This window comes from Trichomonas vaginalis, chromosome I, assembly GCF_026262505.1.
Source record: "Trichomonas vaginalis G3 chromosome I, whole genome shotgun sequence".
NCBI lineage: Eukaryota > Parabasalia > Trichomonadida > Trichomonadidae > Trichomonas > Trichomonas vaginalis.
The window spans coordinates 2,695,064-2,714,662 of NC_067203.1; the positions used below are offsets into that span (position 1 = coordinate 2,695,064).

General features: G+C 31.8%; 6 protein-coding genes across 6 annotated transcripts; 4 read left to right on the forward strand and 2 right to left on the reverse strand.

Moving 5' to 3' along the window:
* Positions 1-151: 151 nt before the first annotated feature.
* TVAGG3_0916720 (uncharacterized protein) lies at positions 152-965 on the forward strand (the record flags this gene model as incomplete). Its single annotated transcript, XM_001311068.1, has 1 exon — positions 164-934. One exon carries the CDS (start codon positions 164-166, stop codon positions 932-934), a length of 771 nt encoding a protein of 256 aa, XP_001311069.1.
* Positions 966-1,339: 374 nt separating this feature from the next.
* Positions 1,340-3,795, forward strand: TVAGG3_0916730 (Class III phosphoinositide 3-kinase catalytic domain-containing protein; the record flags this gene model as incomplete). The annotated part of the gene is made up of 1 exon (XM_001311069.1): positions 1,342-3,795. One exon carries the CDS (start codon positions 1,342-1,344, stop codon positions 3,793-3,795), a length of 2,454 nt encoding a protein of 817 aa, XP_001311070.1.
* Positions 3,796-4,268: 473 nt separating this feature from the next.
* Positions 4,269-8,012, reverse strand: TVAGG3_0916740 (ankyrin repeat and SOCS box-containing protein 4 family; the record flags this gene model as incomplete). The annotated part of the gene is made up of 1 exon (XM_001311070.1): positions 4,269-8,012. The coding sequence occupies one exon, from the start codon at positions 8,010-8,012 to the stop codon at positions 4,269-4,271; it is 3,744 nt and encodes a 1,247-aa protein (XP_001311071.1).
* Positions 8,013-12,297: 4,285 nt separating this feature from the next.
* On the reverse strand, positions 12,298-15,356 carry TVAGG3_0916750 (splicing factor 3B, subunit 1-related family; the record flags this gene model as incomplete). Its single annotated transcript, XM_001311071.2, has 1 exon — positions 12,584-15,355. The coding sequence occupies one exon, from the start codon at positions 15,353-15,355 to the stop codon at positions 12,584-12,586; it is 2,772 nt and encodes a 923-aa protein (XP_001311072.1).
* Positions 15,357-15,428: 72 nt separating this feature from the next.
* Positions 15,429-15,797, forward strand: TVAGG3_0916760 (uncharacterized protein; the record flags this gene model as incomplete). The annotated part of the gene is made up of 1 exon (XM_001311072.1): positions 15,429-15,797. The coding sequence occupies one exon, from the start codon at positions 15,429-15,431 to the stop codon at positions 15,795-15,797; it is 369 nt and encodes a 122-aa protein (XP_001311073.1).
* Positions 15,798-17,322: 1,525 nt separating this feature from the next.
* Positions 17,323-19,590, forward strand: TVAGG3_0916770 (G-quadruplex DNA binding; the record flags this gene model as incomplete). Its single annotated transcript, XM_001311073.1, has 1 exon — positions 17,323-19,590. The coding sequence occupies one exon, from the start codon at positions 17,323-17,325 to the stop codon at positions 19,588-19,590; it is 2,268 nt and encodes a 755-aa protein (XP_001311074.1).
* Positions 19,591-19,599: the final 9 nt, after the last annotated feature.

Sequence of the window (19,599 nt, forward strand, 5' to 3'; positions counted from 1 at the left end):
TAAAAATTGAGCAATTCAACTTTTCCAGATTCATCTACCGGCACGGAGTATTATTTATCCCTATTGCTTGAACATTTCAATAATGAGTAAAACTGATCAGGTGTAATGAATGTAACGTGTAAATTCAAAAAAGTGACAAGCTGGAATGAGTCAAACACTTCCCATGCCTCCTCGTCGTCCAGCGACAACAATGGATGGCCGAGGAAGTTTTAATATCTCAATACCTGCGGGGGCGAAAACTCTTCAATTCAAAACAGCCAGATTCAACGAAGATAAGAAATACAAATATATAAGTTCAGCACCTGATGATTTTGGAAATCATTCACCACACTGGACAATTGGATGTCCACGTTCCGATCCTCCTGTGCCTCCAGAAACCCCAGGACCTGGTCAATACAACATTCCTGTTGTCGGAATTACTAGAAATTGTTCGTCTGCAATCGGACATCGCTCAGAAACAAATTACGCAACAATTACTAGTGGTGTCGACTATAGATCTAATCGTGTTTTCCCTGAGATAAGGAGAAGCACTATTGGAGCCTCAACAAACGTCCATTTTTACGATCGCGATGAAACACCCGCCCCTACATATGTTCCACCTGGTTTAACACCACAAAAAATTACAATTGGCCAAAAATATCAAGAAAGATCACTTGATTATAATGTCGGACCAGCAGATTATACTCCAGTAGCAATTGACCTCCCTAATTTACCAGCTTATTCATTCCCAAGAGCCCAATTAGTAAAACGTGGTCTAAATGACAATAGACCATGCCCTGGCCTTGACTCAACATCAGAGACTCCTGGTCCTGGCTCTTACAACGTCGTTCCTGAATTACGCCGCCCAAAGAAATGGACTGAAAAGCTCCGAGTTCATCCTAAACGATACACTCGAGAGCATGAGCCATATGACCGACCGTGGGCGAGACAATAGGTTTATCAATATTTTCTGTTTTTGTTTTTCTAGCTTATATTTTAAAAAATGTTGTTATGTTTTTATTATTCCTTACGAATCTTTATCATATGTTTTAGAAATACTCTGAATTTCATTTCAAATGCCATCCAAAGTATGAAATCTTTTCATAAAATTTTAAAGTATTTCCAAATAATGGGAATGATAAGTATAAAAATTTCTTAATTCCTAAGCTATGACTAATTTATCGTATGCTTACATTCAGAAATCGGAAAAATAAATTAGAAATTGTCCAAATATCGACTTGAATGCTGAATGACTCAAATATTAACCTTTTCTCTAGAAAATATGAAGGTTTGCTCATATGATTTTCCTAGAATTTAGAGTTTTATTATGGGCAAGAATAGCAAAATTTAGATACAAATCCGATGACCGAATCTTCAGCGAAAGGAATGAACTCTCGAAAAGCGGAGAAGTCATCAGCCTTTCCTGAGAACCTAAGGATCGAAATCAAATCGCTAACAGTGGATGTAGCTAATGATATTTGGTTCGATATTTATCAATTTTTCGGAGTTCATATACCAGATCAATTAATCGAAGAATGGGATTCTGATTCATCACTTCCATTTAAATGCGAAGTAGAATGCGTAATATATTCATCTGATAGACCTTTAACTTGTCCAGTTACTTTAATGTCAAATCAATATCAAAGAACTCACCCAACATTTCCAAGTATATCAATTTTACATAACTTAAATCGTGAACAGCATACATTTACGTGGGATCAAGCTCTTGTAATTCCGATTTTATATTCTGAACTTCCTCACGATTCTATCGCTAAATTCAAATTCTTTGCATGTTTATTCCAATCCAAGCCTACACTGATTGGAGAGTCAGAAGTCAGATTATTTACACGTCGAAATCGTCATCTTCGATTAGGACCATTTGCTTTAACATTCGACAAGAAAGAAGACAAGAGTATCCTTCAAAAACATGTACGCCGTCTTTATACTACAAAAGAAAAAACTTTCGAATTTATTGATGATCAAATTCGTTCTGTAACTGAATCATTACATCCGAAAGATGCAGAAATGTTTTTCAACTCTCTTCTTAGCCCTATTTCTCCACCAGAATTGAGTAGCCAGGCTGAATTTGCGAGAATTGTAATTTTACCACCGCAATCAGCTCAGCCATCAACAATTATCATCCAAGAAAATCTCATACTATCACCAAAGAACAATAATTCATCATTAAATCCATGCCAAAGGCTTTACCACGATCTTGCCCATTCACAAGGTCCTGCTAAGTCATCATTGCTCAAAGAATCGAATATTACAGAGACTCTCAACAAAATCAAAGCACTTCCACCACTTACAGAGCTTCTTACCATTCAAAAAACTCATTTATATAATAATTATTACCATTGTCTCACAGATCCAGGTCTTATGCCCGCATTGTTCCGATCTGTCAACTGGGAGTCCGATGAAGAATCTCGTGATATCGTAAACGCCCTCAAAACCCGAGAACCTATCGATGTTGAATATGCTCTGGAGTTTTTCACAAGTCGCTACAATATTTCTGTTGTCAGGAGCTATGCAGTTCGTTGCATACGGTCTGTCCCACGCGAGGAACTCCTCCTCTACCTACCACAACTCATCCAGGCCGTAAAAGCTCCTTATACAGATGGTTTGGGAGATATTTTGATTGACCACGCGAAATCTGACATTATTTTTGCCAGCAACTTCTATTGGATTGCGCAAATCGAGAGAGATACCGATAAATCTATCGGCCAATTAGTCGATAAACTTTACAAATCATTAAATGAAGATATCAGAACCCAGATTGACTCTCAAATCTCTCTTGTCAAGAGATTATGCAATCTATTGACAGAAGGCAATACAAATGTTAATTCCACACAGGCAAAACGTGCAAAAATTATCGATCTTTTGACAAACGACCCGGAACACTCTACTTTGAGGAATTTCGACCCAGTAAGACTCCCATTAGACCCAGAAGTTGTTGTAAACGGAGTAGATCCAGACGACGTCAAAGTATTTCAATCGAAATTACGCCCAGCGTGCATTTGCTTCAAGAGAGCCGATGGCGGAAGCTACAGAGTAATATTTAAGATCGGTGATGACATGAGACAAGACCAATTGATCTTACAATTATTCTCTGTTATGGATAATATCTTTAAGAGAGCTTCCATGCAACTGAATATCACTGCATACAAGACTTTAGCGTTTTCTCCAACTTTTGGTTGCTGCCAGTTCATAGATAACTCTAAAGCAATCTTGAATATCGCAAATGAAGAGAAAAGTATCAAGAAATACTTAATGGCCGATAACAAACCTATTGGTCCTAAAATTGAACTGTTTACAGAGTCCCTTGCCGCTTATTCCGTCATGACATATGTTTTGAAGATCGGAGATAGGCATGACAACAACATTCTTGTTACAAGAGATGGCCATTTATTGCATATTGACTACGGATTCATCTTAGGTGATGTTACTAAGCCTTTTACTCCTCCATTGAAATTATCCCGAGAAATGGTTGACACAATTGATCCAGAAAATGGTTTACAGAAGATTTGTGATTGGGCTTGTCCTGCTTTCAACTCATTAAGAAAGCGAGCAAGACTCATTTTAGTTCTTATCGAATTGATGTTCACAGCTCCTCTTGAGTGCTTCCAACAGAATCCAATGCGTAGATTATCACAAGTTGAGAACTCTCTGCTGCTTAACTGCACAGAAATTGAAGCAATTAACTCATTACAAGCCACATTCTCTGAATCTCTCTCATCAAAGATGCAAGTTCTTTGGGATGTTGTTCACAGTGTCGCTGTAAGTACAAATGGACCTGATGCTGATAGGGATAATTAATGTTTGAAATATTAAATAAAAAAAAATATCGTATTTTACTAATTATTAACTATAATATCACTTCTTTCTTTAATGACTTGTGAAAACTCTCTCAAAACATTATAATGTTGCATGTAAGAACACTTTTCAGTTTCATTTTACCTTGATTCATCGTTTCTATAATACCATCTGTTTCTTTTATCCTTTCCGACCGACCACTTATAAGATCTAAATTTGAGTCAACTTTAAGTTATTCTGCATGGACACAGATTTATTATTTCTCAATGCTAGGGCAAACAATATTGAACGAGAGGAATAGATGAATCGACCATCACAAATGGTTCATGAAAAACGTGCAGCATTGTGTGATATTTGAACCATGTGAAATAAGAAATTCGACAATTTCTTTACTATTATTTTCTGCTGCATAATGAAGTGCGGTTTTTCCATCTTTATCTTTTTCATTGATATTTGCACCATGTGAAATAAGAAATTCAACAGTTTTTTTTATTATTATTTTCTGCTGCATAATGAAGAGCGGTTTTTCCATCTTTATCTTTTTCATTGATATTTGCACCATGTGAAATAAGAAGTTCGACAGTTTCATTTCTATTATTTTCTGCTGCATAATGAAGCGCAGTTTGTCCATTATTATCTTTCTCATTGATATTCGCACCATGTGAAATAAGAAATTCTGCAGTTTCATTTCTATTATTTTTAGCTGCATAATGAAGTGCGGTTTGTCCATTATTATCTTTCTCATTGATATTCGCACCATGTGAAATGAGAAATTCTGCAGTTTCATTTCTATTATTTTTAGCTGCATAATGAAGTGCGGTTTGTCCATTATTATCTTTCTCATTGATATTCGCACCATGTGAAATGAGAAATTCTGCAATTTCTGTACTATAATTGTTAGCTGCATTATGAAGAGCAGTTTGTCCATACTCATCTTTTTCATTGATATTTGCACCATGTGAAATGAGAACTTCTGCAATTTCTGTACTATAATTGTTAGCTGCATTATGAAGAGCAGTTTGTCCATACTCATCTTTTTCATTGATATTTGCACCATGTGAAATAAGAACTTCTGCAGTTTCTTTACTATCTTTCCAAGCTGCATAATGAAGTGCTGTTTTTCCATACACATCTTTTTCATTGATATTCGCACCATGTGAAATAAGAAATTCTACAGTTTCTTTACTATCTTTCCAAGCTGCATAATGAAGTGCTGTTTTTCCATTATTATCTTTCTCATTGATATTCGCACCATGTGAAATAAGAAATTCTGCAGTTTCTTTTCTATTATTTTCTGCTGCAATATGAATTGCGGTTTGTCCATTATTATCTTTCTCATTGATATTCGCACCATGTGAAATAAGAAATTCTGCAGTTTCTTTACTATTATTTTCTGCTGCAATATGAATTGCGGTTTCTCCCAAAATATCTTTTTCATTGATATTCGCACCATGTGAAATAAGAAATTCTGCAGTTTCTTTTCTATTATTTTCTGCTGCAATATGAATTGCGGTTTGTCCATTATTATCTTTCTCATTGATATTCGCACCATGTGAAATAAGAAATTCTGCAGTTGCTTTACTATTATTTTCTGCTGCAATATGAAGTGCGGTTTGTCCATTATTATCTTTTTCATTGATATTCGCACCATGTGAAATAAGAAATTCTGCAGTTGCTTTACTATTATTTTCTGCTGCAATATGAATTGCGGTTTGTCCATTATTATCTTTTTCATTGATATTCGCACCATGTGAAATAAGAAATTCTGCAGTTGCTTTACTATAAGTTTTAGCTGCAATATGAAGAGCAGTTTGTCCATACTCATCTTTTTCATTGATATTTGCACCATGTGAAATAAGAACTTCTGCAGTTTCTTTACTATCTTTCCAAGCTGCATAATGAAGTGCTGTTTTTCCATACACATCTTTTTCATTGATATTCGCACCATGTGAAATAAGAAATTCTACAGTTTCTTTACTATCTTTCCAAGCTGCATAATGAAGTGCTGTTTTTCCATTATTATCTTTCTCATTGATATTCGCACCATGTGAAATAAGAAATTCTGCAGTTTCTATATAATTATTTTTTACTGCAATATGAAGTGCGGTTTGTCCATTATTACCTTTCTCATTGATATTCGCACCATGTGAAATAAGAAATTCTGCAGTTTCTTTACTATTATTTTTAGCTGCATAATGAATTGCGGTTTGTCCATTATTATCTTTCTCATTGATATTCGCACCATGTGAAATAAGAAATTCGATATATTCTTTTCTATTATTTTTAGCTGCATAATGAAGAGCAGTTTGTCCATTATTATCTTTTTCATTGATATTTGCACCATGTGAAATAAGAACTTCTGCAGTTTCTTTTCTATTATTTTTAGCTGCATAATGAAGAGCAGTTTGTCCATTATTATCTTTTTCATTGATATTTGCACCATGTGAAATAAGAACTTCTGCAGTTTCTTTTCTATTATTTTTAGCTGCATAATGAAGAGCAGTTTGTCCATTATTATCTTTTTCATTGATATTTGCACCATGTGAAATAAGAACTTCTGCAGTTTCTTTTCTATTATTTTTAGCTGCATAATGAAGAGCAGTTTGTCCATTATTATCTTTTTCATTGATATTTGCACCATGTGAAATAAGAACTTCTGCAGTTTCTTTTCTATTATTTTCTGCTGCATAATGAAGAGCGGTTTGTCCATTATTATCTTTTTCATTGATATTTGCACCATCTGAAATATGAAATTTGGTAATTATTTTTCTACAGTCTGCTGCACAGTGAAGAGCGGTTTTTCCATCATTATCTTTTTCATTGATATTAGCACCATGTGAAATAAGAAATTCGGCCATACCTTTTCTATTATTTTTAGCTGCATAATGAAGCGCAGTTTGTCCATTATTATCTTTTTCATTGATATTTGCACCATGTGAAATAGGAAATCTGGTAATTACTATTGTATAAGCTCTTACTGCATAATGAAGAGCGGTTTTTCCATTATTATCTTTTTCATTGTTATTTGCACCATCTGAAATATGAAATTTGGTAATTATTTTTCTACATTCTGCTGCACAGTGAAGAGCGGTTTTTCCATCATTATCTTTTTCATTGATATTTGCATCATGTGAAATGAGAAATTTAACAGTTTTTTTATTATTATTTTCTGCTGCATAATGAAGAGCGGTTTTTCCATCATTATCTTTTTCATTGATATTAGCACCATGTGAAATAAGAAATTCGGCCATACCTTTTCTATTATTTTTAGCTGCATAATGAAGCGCAGTTTGTCCATTATTATCTTTTTCATTGATATTTGCACCATGTGAAAGGAAATATTCGCATAAGGATGGAGCATCAAATATCACTGAATAAGCGAAACAATTGCTAATATCTTTAGTTTGATCGAAATAAACTAAAAAGCATTCAAGATTTTTAAAACATCCACAATAATCTAGTTCGATCTTAATATTAAATTCATTCATCAAGAATGTAATAAAATCAATGTTGTGTGAAATAATTGCATTCTTCATACATTCTTTATTTGGTTTTTGATGTTTCAAACATTCATTGATGATTTCTGCATTTCCTCCTAAAAATGATAATTGAAGACATTTCTCAGAAATTTTTGTGTTAAATTTTGTTATTAATAACTTGAAACAATCAACAGCTCCATAGTAACAACATAATTCAAGTAATGAATATCCTTCATAAGATTTTTGGAAAAAAATGCTATTAAATTTTTGATTTTCATTAAATCTTTCGCTATCAATGAAGCTGATGAATCTTTTTTCATCATCATACATAATTGCTCTGGAGATTGTATTTTTTGTATAAATATCAAGATCTTCATATTGAGATATTTTGAAATTATCGGATTTGTCTAATTTAATTACAAAATCTTTGTAAAACAGGAAGTTTGAAATATTGTTGACATCTGTGACATTATAATCATCATATATGAGTTTAGTAAGAGATAAATAAGACTTTATATAGCGATTATTATATGGAATTATGTTTAAGATATCTTTGATAATATCCCGGGGAAGATAATTCTTTGAATCAATCAATTCGGTTTTGATCATTCTGTAAATTGACTTTAATTCTTCTTTGTCATCTGTTTTCAGTTGATACAATGCATTATATATATCGATGTAGTATTTACATCTACTTCTCATTTCATTGTATTCAATTTGACGAAGGTCTTGCTCAGACATTAAAAAATTTAAAAATAAAAATACCATAAAAATTTTTGATAAATTTTTTCCACAATTCATTTTTTTTCCCCCATAAAAAATAAAAAATCCATAATATTAGAGATGCGAGTTTCCGAATTTTTTTAGCCCTGGGATGTCATAACCGCTGCGGTTTTGTAAAATTTGGGATAAATTTTGACAATCCATTTTTTGTGGGATGTACGTTTATATCAATTTGCTCAGCGTTTGCCGAGCTATTGTACAATCCTACTCGAATTCATTACGCAGCCCTGGTCACTCAAAGGCCAGGGCATACAATTACAAAATAGTAGAGTGAGACTCTTCTAATTTCTTCCAATCACAAGGAAGATCTTAGAAGAGCCTCACTCTACTCGAACACATTACGCAGCTCCTGCTCAACAATGAGCAGGTCTTACCACTTTGAGAGGCTTTCGTTCGAGTTCTGATGCAGATCCCAACGCGAGCGAGAGTCTCTCAAGCAAGCTTCTAATTCGTAGCTAGAGTTTCACTCTTATGAACTGGCAGCCAATTTGAGAGAATTTCGCTCGAGATCTAATGAAAAATCAGAACTCGGCCAAAAATTGCCCAAACAGGCTTGTAATTCGTAGCTATAGTATTGATCGTATGGATGTGTTGCCAATATTCGAGACTTTCGCTCGATGTCTGATATTGCAGCAGACATCGAGCGAAAGTCACTCAAAACAGCTTAGACATGTCTATTTTGACGGCATTAAATGATTTCATAGGAAATGTCTCAGTTGTTAATTAAGTTCACGTGAGCTTTTATGAATGAAAATAAGTAAAAAAAAAGAATTTTCTCAAAAAAAAATTGTGTACGCATTGAAATTTTTATCTATAAATTTAGATATGTCATCAATAATATAATATAATTTTAAATTCGTGGAGTACACTTGGGATAATTGAATATGGGCTACCCCATCCCAACCTCTCAAACTTCCTCTGAATTTGGACAAGGTATCCCAATCCCAAAGACCTATCTGAATAAAATGAAATAAGTATATTATATATATTATTTATTTGCTAATAATGAGCATAAATCGCTAAAATTATGAAGAAATTAAAAATTAAAAATTAAAATTAGAAAAAAATGTTGATTTAATGAGAGAATATTGTATAAAAATAGAATTATTAGCTAAAATACGTATTAATTTTATGATATTTCAATCACATTAACGAAAATCATGGGCGGAAAAAAATAAAATTCCAAAAAAAATTGAATTGGGGAAACGATAGGGGACGGGATATGAGAAACCCCATATGTTTGGGAATTTTTCGCATCACTACATAATATAATTCGAAATGAGGCTGAGTAAAAATCATTAAGGCAATAGACCTATTTGTAAATAAAGTTCAATTTGAAAAACATTATAATTTCCAAATAACAATTCATTTAGAAACTATAAATGAAAATTGTAAATATATCTAAGGATCCAGTCTGGGAAGACCTAAAAATCGAAATGATGGAGTGGAATTTTGATATAACTCATTAAGTGAAAATTATGAGATATTATAATTGGGAAATAATATATAATATTTTTCACATTTTTCCGAGATATTGGGAAACTAGTATATTGGTAGCTCGGATATATGAGTACTATCTATTTTTGGAGAAAAATCCAAAAGTTAAAGTTATGATTTACTAAAGAGAACAAATGTTACAGAATTAATTAAGCAGCTGAAAATGAGAATCATTTGACTTGGTAAACAAGTGCTTATTCGTAAGTTTCTGCAATGTATGTGTGAGGAGAAATTGTGCTTGATTTGGGCAAACGTTTATATGCATTTAGAGTAAATAGTTGAAGAATTTGAAGTTCCTAGTATGAGTATATTATGGTTGCATTAGATAAATTGAAAGAATATTTAGTGTATTCTAAGTTTGAACACAAAAGATAAAGTTATAAATATTTTTCATTTTACATTACAATCATAACAGTATATGATAAAATATTCGGATAAAAGTGTTTATAGAAACAATCATTCATTGTTGGACATTCCATAAATGATTGATCTATCATATTAATGCAACTATATTCCGGACATATAAATGTTTTATCAACAATCGGACAGCCTAAAAATTTTTATATCAGTTCTTGGCAAAGAAGTAGAGTCAAAAGTGTTTACTCCACAATAGTATATATCAGTTATTTTAGTATCTTCAAAAGCATTTCCAATTATATAAGAAACACTAGGAGGAAGGATGAGTTCGATAATATTTGTATAGCAGAAACAATAAATATCAATTCTTCTTAGCAGGGGCGGTAAAATTACTGTTTTTAATTTTTCTGAACTATGAAATATTGCATTATTAATTGCAGTTACTCTAGTACAACTCAAATCAACATACTCAAGATTTCGACAACCTCTAAATGCATGACTTCCAATTGACCTAAGAGGAAGTTTTATGGTGATGTTGACAAAAAAAGTACCAGAAAAACCTCTTGCAGAAGTAATATATCTTACTGTTGGAAGTAAATCTACATCGCAATTGATTGGGTATCCATACAAACTTTTGTAATCTCTACTGTAAAGAACTTTGCTATAAACGCAAAAATATGGGCTTTCTGAAAAAAATTCCTCTAAATATCTACAATTAATAAAAGCTCCGTCAAAAATCCCTTTACATGATCTCGGTATCGTAATATTTTTAATATGAGACCCGAAAAACATATGTACTGCAATAGCTTCCAAACTATCTGGAAGAAGAATATTTTCGATTAATGAATTAGTAAAATGTTGAACATCTCTGAACTGTTTGAGTTTTGTTTGTCTAAAATCAGCGAATAAACACGAACAGGTCATAAACGCATATTGTCTGACTTCAATCACATTTTTGGGGCAAATAAATTCAGTTATTTTGCATCCTTCAAATGCACGCTCACCAATGTATTGAATTGTATCAGGTAGCTTGATGCTGGTAATTGGACATTTATAAAATGCATAAGCACCAATTGATACTACATCTTTAGAATCAACTTTCTGTGGAACTTCAAAAGCACCTTCGACGTTTGATATACAAGGATTCTTTCCATCTCCAATTTGTATATAGTTTGATTCAAAATTGATATAAGTAAATTGTTGACTCAAAGAGTTACGAAATTTAACCTTAAATCTCAACGATTTGACACTAATTCAAAAAGTGGAAAACCAATGAACAAAAAGAAAAGTATTCCTAAAAATAGGATTGCAACTTTTTCTCATTTTCAGTCCTAAGATCTTAGAAGAATAAAAGTGACCAATTAAAGATTCTTATTGGGGAAAATTTCCGCTCGAAAAGTGACATTTTCAAGAAAAATTTTGCTTTCACCTGAAGAAGTTTGTGATCTTGTCAAAATATTTAGTGAAGGAAACTTTTATCAGAAAATTATGCGAGAAGCATTCGCTAGAGAAGGAATAATCGGTGAAATTATTAAAACAATCATTGATGGAGAAGTAGAAACAGTAAATAGTGTCAAAACACCATCAATGATAGTTACCGGAATAAAAGGAGAGCAAATTATCCTATCAAATGAAAATTTTGAAACAAAATATCAGCACATCGAAGGGAATCGATATAAAACGAAACCAGATAGAATTCTTGCTGTTAAAATTAAATCAAATGTTAATAATTTTGAATTTTTAGCTCCTTGGAATGAAAAAATGATCGCTCATCCTGGAGATTATATTGTTTGTCGCAGCTTTAATGATATTTACAGAGTTAAAAAGGAAATATTTGAAAAAACTTATAAACTATGCAGATAATTTCTGAATCCTTATAGAAGAGCAATAAATAAAATTTCATTCATAAACATATTATTTGAAATTCAAGTAAACATATTCGGTTAATTTACGATTTATCTTATAAATTGCGATATAATAAAGTAATTTATCAATTTTTATGACTCTCACTCTGATATTTTTATCAAGCAATATTATATTTATAAAGAGTTTATCAGAAGAAGAACAATTGAGATTTAGTGACCATACTGATGAAGAAGAGGATCCATTAAAAGCAGCATTTTTGAGTTAATGTAAGATAATAAACCCCTATATTATGAGGAGTATTTATGATTTCGTTTATCTTGAAAGTGCTATTCTGGAGCGTTCCCATAAATAATACTAGCTTTTTCTTCTCATTTTCTTTTTCAAAAGTTTTTAATTTTCATCATATAAGATGTTATGTTGTAGAGAACTAAAGAAACAGCAGAGTTATTTCTATAATGTGCTGAAAGCATCCCATAAAGCTTGTAATGAGTTAAATGTTTCAATTTCAGTGCAGTTAAGCTATAGAGAGTCATCATGAGAAAGATTTATCCTATTATCGGATTGCATGCGTAATTGCTTCTTTTTTTATCATATTAACAAGTTGATTAACCTTGAGACAAATATTGAAATATTTTTTATAAATCATTAAAAAGTTGTTAAGTATACTTTCAGCATCTAATTTTCAACTTCAAAACAAGTGATTATAAATTCAATTTCAGTCTGTTATCTCCATTATCATTGAAAACACAACAATTCAAACAATTGAGTTAATGATAAAGAATTAAAGATTTTATTAACAATTATATATATCAAACAAACACATCGTAATCATCTCTATGATAGTTATTCTTTTCAGTTGATTTCATAATTGGATAGAAAGGAACTAACTCTCCACCGCTGTAAATAATCAAGTTATTATAAATTCTCCAGAACTGAGATCTAACTTTTCTTGCAGGATGGAACAAACCAGCCAAGCAATGATTGAGAATTAATCCAGGTCCTAATGACAATCTCATTGCATCCATTGCATTCATAAACGCTTCAATGAAATGCATTCCAGACTCAAAAACATTTGGAATCAAGTGATTCAAGATATGCAACAAACAGTCTTCTTTTCCTTGGCAATATAAACCAACCGTGAAAGAAGTAACTGCATTGCAGCTTTGTTGTCTGTGGATGTCATCTCTTTCTATCAAACTATACACTAACAAAGGTGTAATTGCATAACAATAATCACTTACTTCCTTTCCGATATCATGGAATAAATAACTCAATGCCTTTAAAGCACCATTTTGAACGTTCATGTCGGGTGTTCGATATTCATTCATCAGAGCGGGCAAAACAATGTGAGGACCAACGTTTTCGGCCAATGCAGATATAGCTATTGTTGTGCACAATCTTATTTGTCTGTCTTGGACTCTTAAATTATTTAGAAGAGCCAAAAGAACATCGAAAGGAGAAATCTTTTTGGCGATGTTTGAAAAACAATTAATCGCAGAATCTCTGACTTTTCTCTTATCACTTTTGAGAAGTTCTAAAAGTTCAAAACAGATTCTCATCCATTCTCTGTTTTGTCTATCATCATTTGAGCTTTTTTGAAGTAAGTTGTTGATTAAATTCACACAGGAATATGCAACTTCTTCATTTCTGTTCTTTAAAACAGGAACAAGCTTCGGAATGACATCATCTGGTTTAGTTCGCATTTCTTCAACCTTTAAATACTGACAACATTTGCCACAACCGCTTAAAACAGCTGAAAGCACGTTAGGATATTCTTCAATGAACATTTCTTGCGTAACTTCGTAGAAATGGATCAATGGTGGTCGAACATTACATTTGTCAAATGTTTCTGCAAAAAGTGTCAAAATTTTGGCACCTTTTTCTCTTGTTTTTGCGTTTGGCATATTAATTTTTTGGTTTATTTGGTCTGTGACGTATTCAAGAATTGAGCCGATTCTATCATCACTATTTGCCAAGAATTCTTCGATTCCTTTGTAAAAAATAGATTTGATCTTTTCATCATCGACATTATCGTAGCCAAACAAAATATTTTCACAAATTTGAGTCATGTCAGAATTTGTCAAATTTTTAAGTGACAAATTTCGAATTATATCTCTGAGGCATTGCATTACACAGCATTTGTAGTCATCGGACATAACTTTGAAGTCACCAAACATAGAGAATATTGTCTCAGAAAGTGAAGATCTTTGCGCAATCATTGTTGTTACTTTTATAATTTTTGTTGTCAATGATTTATTTAATGTACTCCTCTGATTCCAGTATCCTCTGAAGAAAGGATCGTATAGAGCTCTCAATTCGTCAATTTGAACTGCATCTTTGATAAGAGAATTTTCAAAAAGTGCCAAGCCGGCAATTTTTTCTTTCAAATCTTGAGATTCGAAAGAATGACCGAGTTTCATGAACAATCGGTGGAAATAGAGTGCGCAGACACTCTGCTCCATTGTCAGCATCAACGATGACATGGCGTTTAAACAGAATTTGTGCATTTTCGTTTGTAAACCTTGTAAAATTTTTTCTGTTACTTTTTCAAACATTTTTCCACCATAAGGAGCAGCAGCATCAGCCATTGCCCTTACGCATTTAATTGCCTGGCGCTGGACAGGTTCTTCTTCATCATCAAGGCATGGGAGAATCATTCCGATCAACACAGAGAGGTGGGGCAAAATTCCATTTCGATTTTGGAAACAAATTTGGTCGATTGTTCGAATCGCAGTGTGTTTGCAATACCAGGACTTCTTTGATGAGAGCATTGCACGAAGTAATGGGAATATCTGGGGTATTCCAATGCTAGTGGCAGTTGTTGCTAAGATTTGGGATGTAATCGATCTGATATCTTCATCTTCACTTTCGAGATTGGGACGAAGCGTTTTTAGAATGATAGGCATACCAGCAATCTTGGCAAGATTCGATGTGACTTCACGGCCTTCAGCTCTGGTGACTGGTTCTTTGTCAATCAACATTGGACCAACAAATTTTAGTAAATCGGGAATGTATTGAAGAATTGAATTGGACAATCGGTACATTAATCTGTCGAGAGTTTTAATAAGTGTATGTCTTTCTAATTCTGTTAAAACTGTTGATTGAATTAAAGGAATGAATTTTGAAAAGATAAGCTCTGCTCCTAGAGTGGGAGCATAATTAGTAAGTAATCGAATACCCATTTTACGTTGGTAAACAGTACCATCCTTGATTTGCATTAATAATTTCATTGCGAAGCGTTCATGTTGCTCATCTGGTGTTAGTTCTTCGTCAGGGCGAGTATCTGTATATAATTTTTGGAATTCAGCTGGGATCCTTCCGCTATTTGATTCAACTTCTTGTAAAATAACTCTTTCTGATTGCTGTTTTTGAAAACGCTTTGGAATAGGAACAATTTTATAGCCAACTGATGGCAAAATTAAATCTAAATATTCATCAGTTAAAGGTTCTGTATTTGAAATTACAGATGGTCGAGCGGATGGCTGTGAAATAATGATAGTCTTTTGCTCTGCCATTACTTGCTTCTCGGTACTAATTCCATCACTAATTTTATCCCACCCACGAGGCTGTTTTTCACTCATAATAATGGTGCACCCTAAAATTAGTTGGTGAAAAAACCCTTTAATAATAATTTTCATCAACAATCATTAGTCAATGACGAAAATTACAAGACGTGCATTACTAGACTTTAAACCAACGCCTATTACAATACATAGATATCAAGAAGGAGCCATTGTTTATGGTATTGAAAAAGATAATAATTTAATTTTTAATACAGAAGATCAATTGGATGAAGAATCTATTGAGAACTACTGGTACAATGTAGAAGTTATAAAATTACGTGACCAACTTCCATTTTCAGAAGGCGAATTAATCAAATTTATGAAATCATCAGATAGCATTAATCTTATTTTAAGAACAGATAACTACGAACTTCCATTTCTAGTAATATCCAACGATGTTGCTTACAATAAAATTAAACAAAAATACATCGACTTTCTAGTCTCCCAAATGCAACAATAGATATTTTGCCAGTATGTTTTTGGCTGGTTTTCAACCACTTATAAATTTACTGATTGGATATAAAAAAATGATAAAATTCGATTTGATTTATGCTGCTACAAATGGAATTTTTCAACCAGTTCTTAAATGCTAGTCAGTTAGAACGAGAATTGCGATTATTATCCAAAAAAAATATAAGATTTATTTTTTGTCTCAGAATCATTTTACTTGGCAATATATCTCCTTTTGGGAGTATATTTACAGATTATTGGCATCTGAAGTTCAATAGTAACATTAATTTATTTATTAACATTCATAATGAATATTTCGAAAAACTTCAGAGAGTTTGAATAAACTCATATCATATAATTAATATATATATATTTCCGAAGGTGGCATGCTTGCCCGAAGGGCAAGCGTAGCCACCTGAGCCCCGAAATTAAATTTGGTCAAATATGATTTTTTGGCATAAAAGAATGTTGTAAATATATATTTTTGACACTATAGATAACCGAACTTTATTCAACTCAATCGGACAAAATATTAAAATAACATGATATGCTTGTTACGTTGTTAATACTAATCTTTACATAAATGTTGTTGTAAGTGTGAGAATAGATATGAAGATTACTATTAAAAAGAATCCGAGTGTCTGTAATTTGGAAAAGAAACTATTCAGTGATTCAGCAAGAGATTTGGAAGTCATTTGAAGCACTGAATCCATTTTAGATATGTTTCCATAATAATCTCGTTCAGCTTCTGTACATTTTATGGTATCTAGACGAATTTTTACCATGTTCGTTTTATTGAAGCAATCATACATGTCAATAATTTTATTGTATTGGTCGGTTATTTCTCGCTTATATCTCCATCGTTTGATAATTTGAGAAAATAACGAAATAATGAATGAATATATGTAAAATAAAAGAATAACTAATATGATAATCGAAATGAGTAAACGGATAATGATAAATGGTGTTAGATTAACCTTCTTATTGCCAATCATTAAAGAAGGAGAAACTCTTGGTGCAATTTGTTTGGAATTTTTTGGAGGAGTCATAATTCTCATCTCATCTGAGTTTCTACGTGAGCTCGAAGAAGAACTATGACCAGAATCAGCCCTTAAAACAATAGAATTCTCCAATTTGAATTTTTTTTTATATTTACAGGCGTGAATTTTTGCTTCCAAACATTTGATTGAACCTAAAGCTCTGATGATAGGTGTATATGATCAGATGAATGCTGTGAAATTTGGCCATCCTGAAGACTTAAAGAATGGTCATAAAATGTAATATGATTTTAATATTATCAAGAAAGGAGAAACTTATTTCTATGTGTATAACTTCTAGATCTTAGTAAAAAACATAGTCAATCATATCTAGTTTTGGTATATTTGTTATTGAAATAAACTTCCCTACAAAGAAGACTCATTTTGTTGTCAGATTTATAATTGAGTCTTACTTTTCAAGAATTACTAAATTGGTTTTTTATATTCAATTACTTTTGATTCTGAGTATTTGTAAACTCTTTTCAATTTTTATTTTTAATGTCGAAGCTACTTAGTTTAACAGTGAAGGGTATTCGTTTGTTCAATCCAGACCCAAAAGACGAGTCAACTCAGACAATAGATTTAGATGATAAAATGACTTTGATAACAGGACCAAATGGATCCGGAAAAACAACTATTTTTGAAGCTATCCAATATGCTTTAATAGGAGTCAGCCAAGAGAATTCAGGAGGTATTGGATTATTTTATGATCGCAAAGTTCTTGGAAAGGAACAATATACCGCTGAATGTCGATTAAAATTTAGAGGAGTTGATAATCATATATATCAAATTGTTAGAAAGAGAAATATTACTGATGATTTAAATAGAGAGATATCACAAATATTAGATGAACAAGGTAAAATTATATATTCCACAAAAGCAGAAATTGATTTCCAAATTCCTCGACTGTTTGGTAGTTCAAAGTCCATTATTAAAAATGTCATTTTTTGCAAGCAATTCGAGCAAACTTGGCCAATAGAAATGGCTGGAAGTAAATTGAAAGAAAGATTTGACAAAATTTTTGGTATTGAAGCATATAATAAAGCTCATGATGAGATTTATAAAGCATTAAAATCTAAAATATCCGAGTTAAAAGAAGAAAATAATGTTTATCCTTTGATCAAAAAATCATTCGATAAAAAGAAAATAATTGAACAAAGAATCACAGACGAACAGTATGAAATATCCAGAATAAAAGAACAAATGGAGCAAATAGCTGCTGAAATCGCAGAAAAAAATGAAAAACAAACGAGATATAACGATTTGAACAATTTGATTTCTCAAAAAGAAGGAGAACTCAAAGGGATAATTGAACAGATAGAAAATTACAAAAAAGAAAATTGTGAAGTAACCAAAACTCTAAATGAACTCGGTAATGAAGAGGTGCAGATAATTGATGAGCTAGAATCAATAAAAATTGACATTAATTCCAAAAATATTGAAATCAATAAATTCAAAAATGAGATTGAACAACTTGATGGTGAAAAGAAAGAAATCATTAAGAAATTGGAGAGTCAAAGATCAATAAATAATCAAATTAATGATAATGAACAGAAGATATCTAAAAATAAGAAAGAAATCAAATCAAAAATCAATGAAATCAAAGAATTGATTCATGAAGAGATTGATGAAGAAAATTTCTCAAAAATCATCAAGGAAAAACAAAAATCATTGAACAACGAAGAAAATTCTATTCGTGTCGAAACAGACAAAGAAAAGACTAAATATGAAAAAAGTCAAATCGAATTAGATTCTAAAGAAAAATCACTTGAAAACAAAAATAAAACAAAAAATGACATTGAATCAGATTTAATCGAAAATCTTGGAAGTACCGATTTTGAAAACGAGTACAAAAAGTACAAAAATGAACAAGAAAATCTTCAAAAACTTATTTCACTTGACACAAAAAGTCAAAGTATCTATGAAGAATTTGTTTCAGAGAGTCGAAGTGAATCATGCCAATGTCCTCTTTGCAAGAGAAAGTTCAAAGATAACTCAGAACGTGACGAATTCATCAAAAACGAACTTGAAAAAGTTTTGAAAGATCTTCCTTCAAAAATCGCATCAAATGAAGAAAAATTGAGAAAAGTCAGCGAAAAAATTGAGAGTATTGAAAATCTTCGAGACAAACATTTTATTTATCAACAAGTTTTAGAAGATATTCCTAAACTTGAAGAAGAAATCGATACCTTGAAATCTAAAAGAGATCAAAACTTCGAAGAATATCAACAAATCAAACAAAATTATGATGAAATTCGATCTAAAAAAGAAAAATTTGAACATGAAGTCATTCAACTAAAGAATTCAATTGATTTATTAAATAATGATTGTTCTAGCTACGAAGAAAATATCAAAAGACTTCAATCAAATCTTAGTGATAGCATTTATATTGAATCACTTGAGAATTCTCTTAATAATATTGGAGTACAACAAGACAAATTAAAGTCAAATATTGAAAATTATCAAAAAGAAATTGATGAAAAAAGTAAAAAACAAATATCTCTTTATAATATGAAGTCTAAAATAGACAGAGTTAAAGTTTATCTAAACAACAAAGAGAAATTAAATCAAGTTACCCATGAAATTGACGAATTACATATTTTAATCTCAGAAGTTAATGATTGGAAAGATCTGGACAAATTGAAAACAGAATTTGGAATGCTCAAAGGAAGGAAAGAAGAAAAAGAAATTGCTTTAAATCGTGACACTTATGAATTAGAAAATGAATTTAAAGGTATTGAAGACAATATAAGGGAAAATTATTAAGGATTGAAG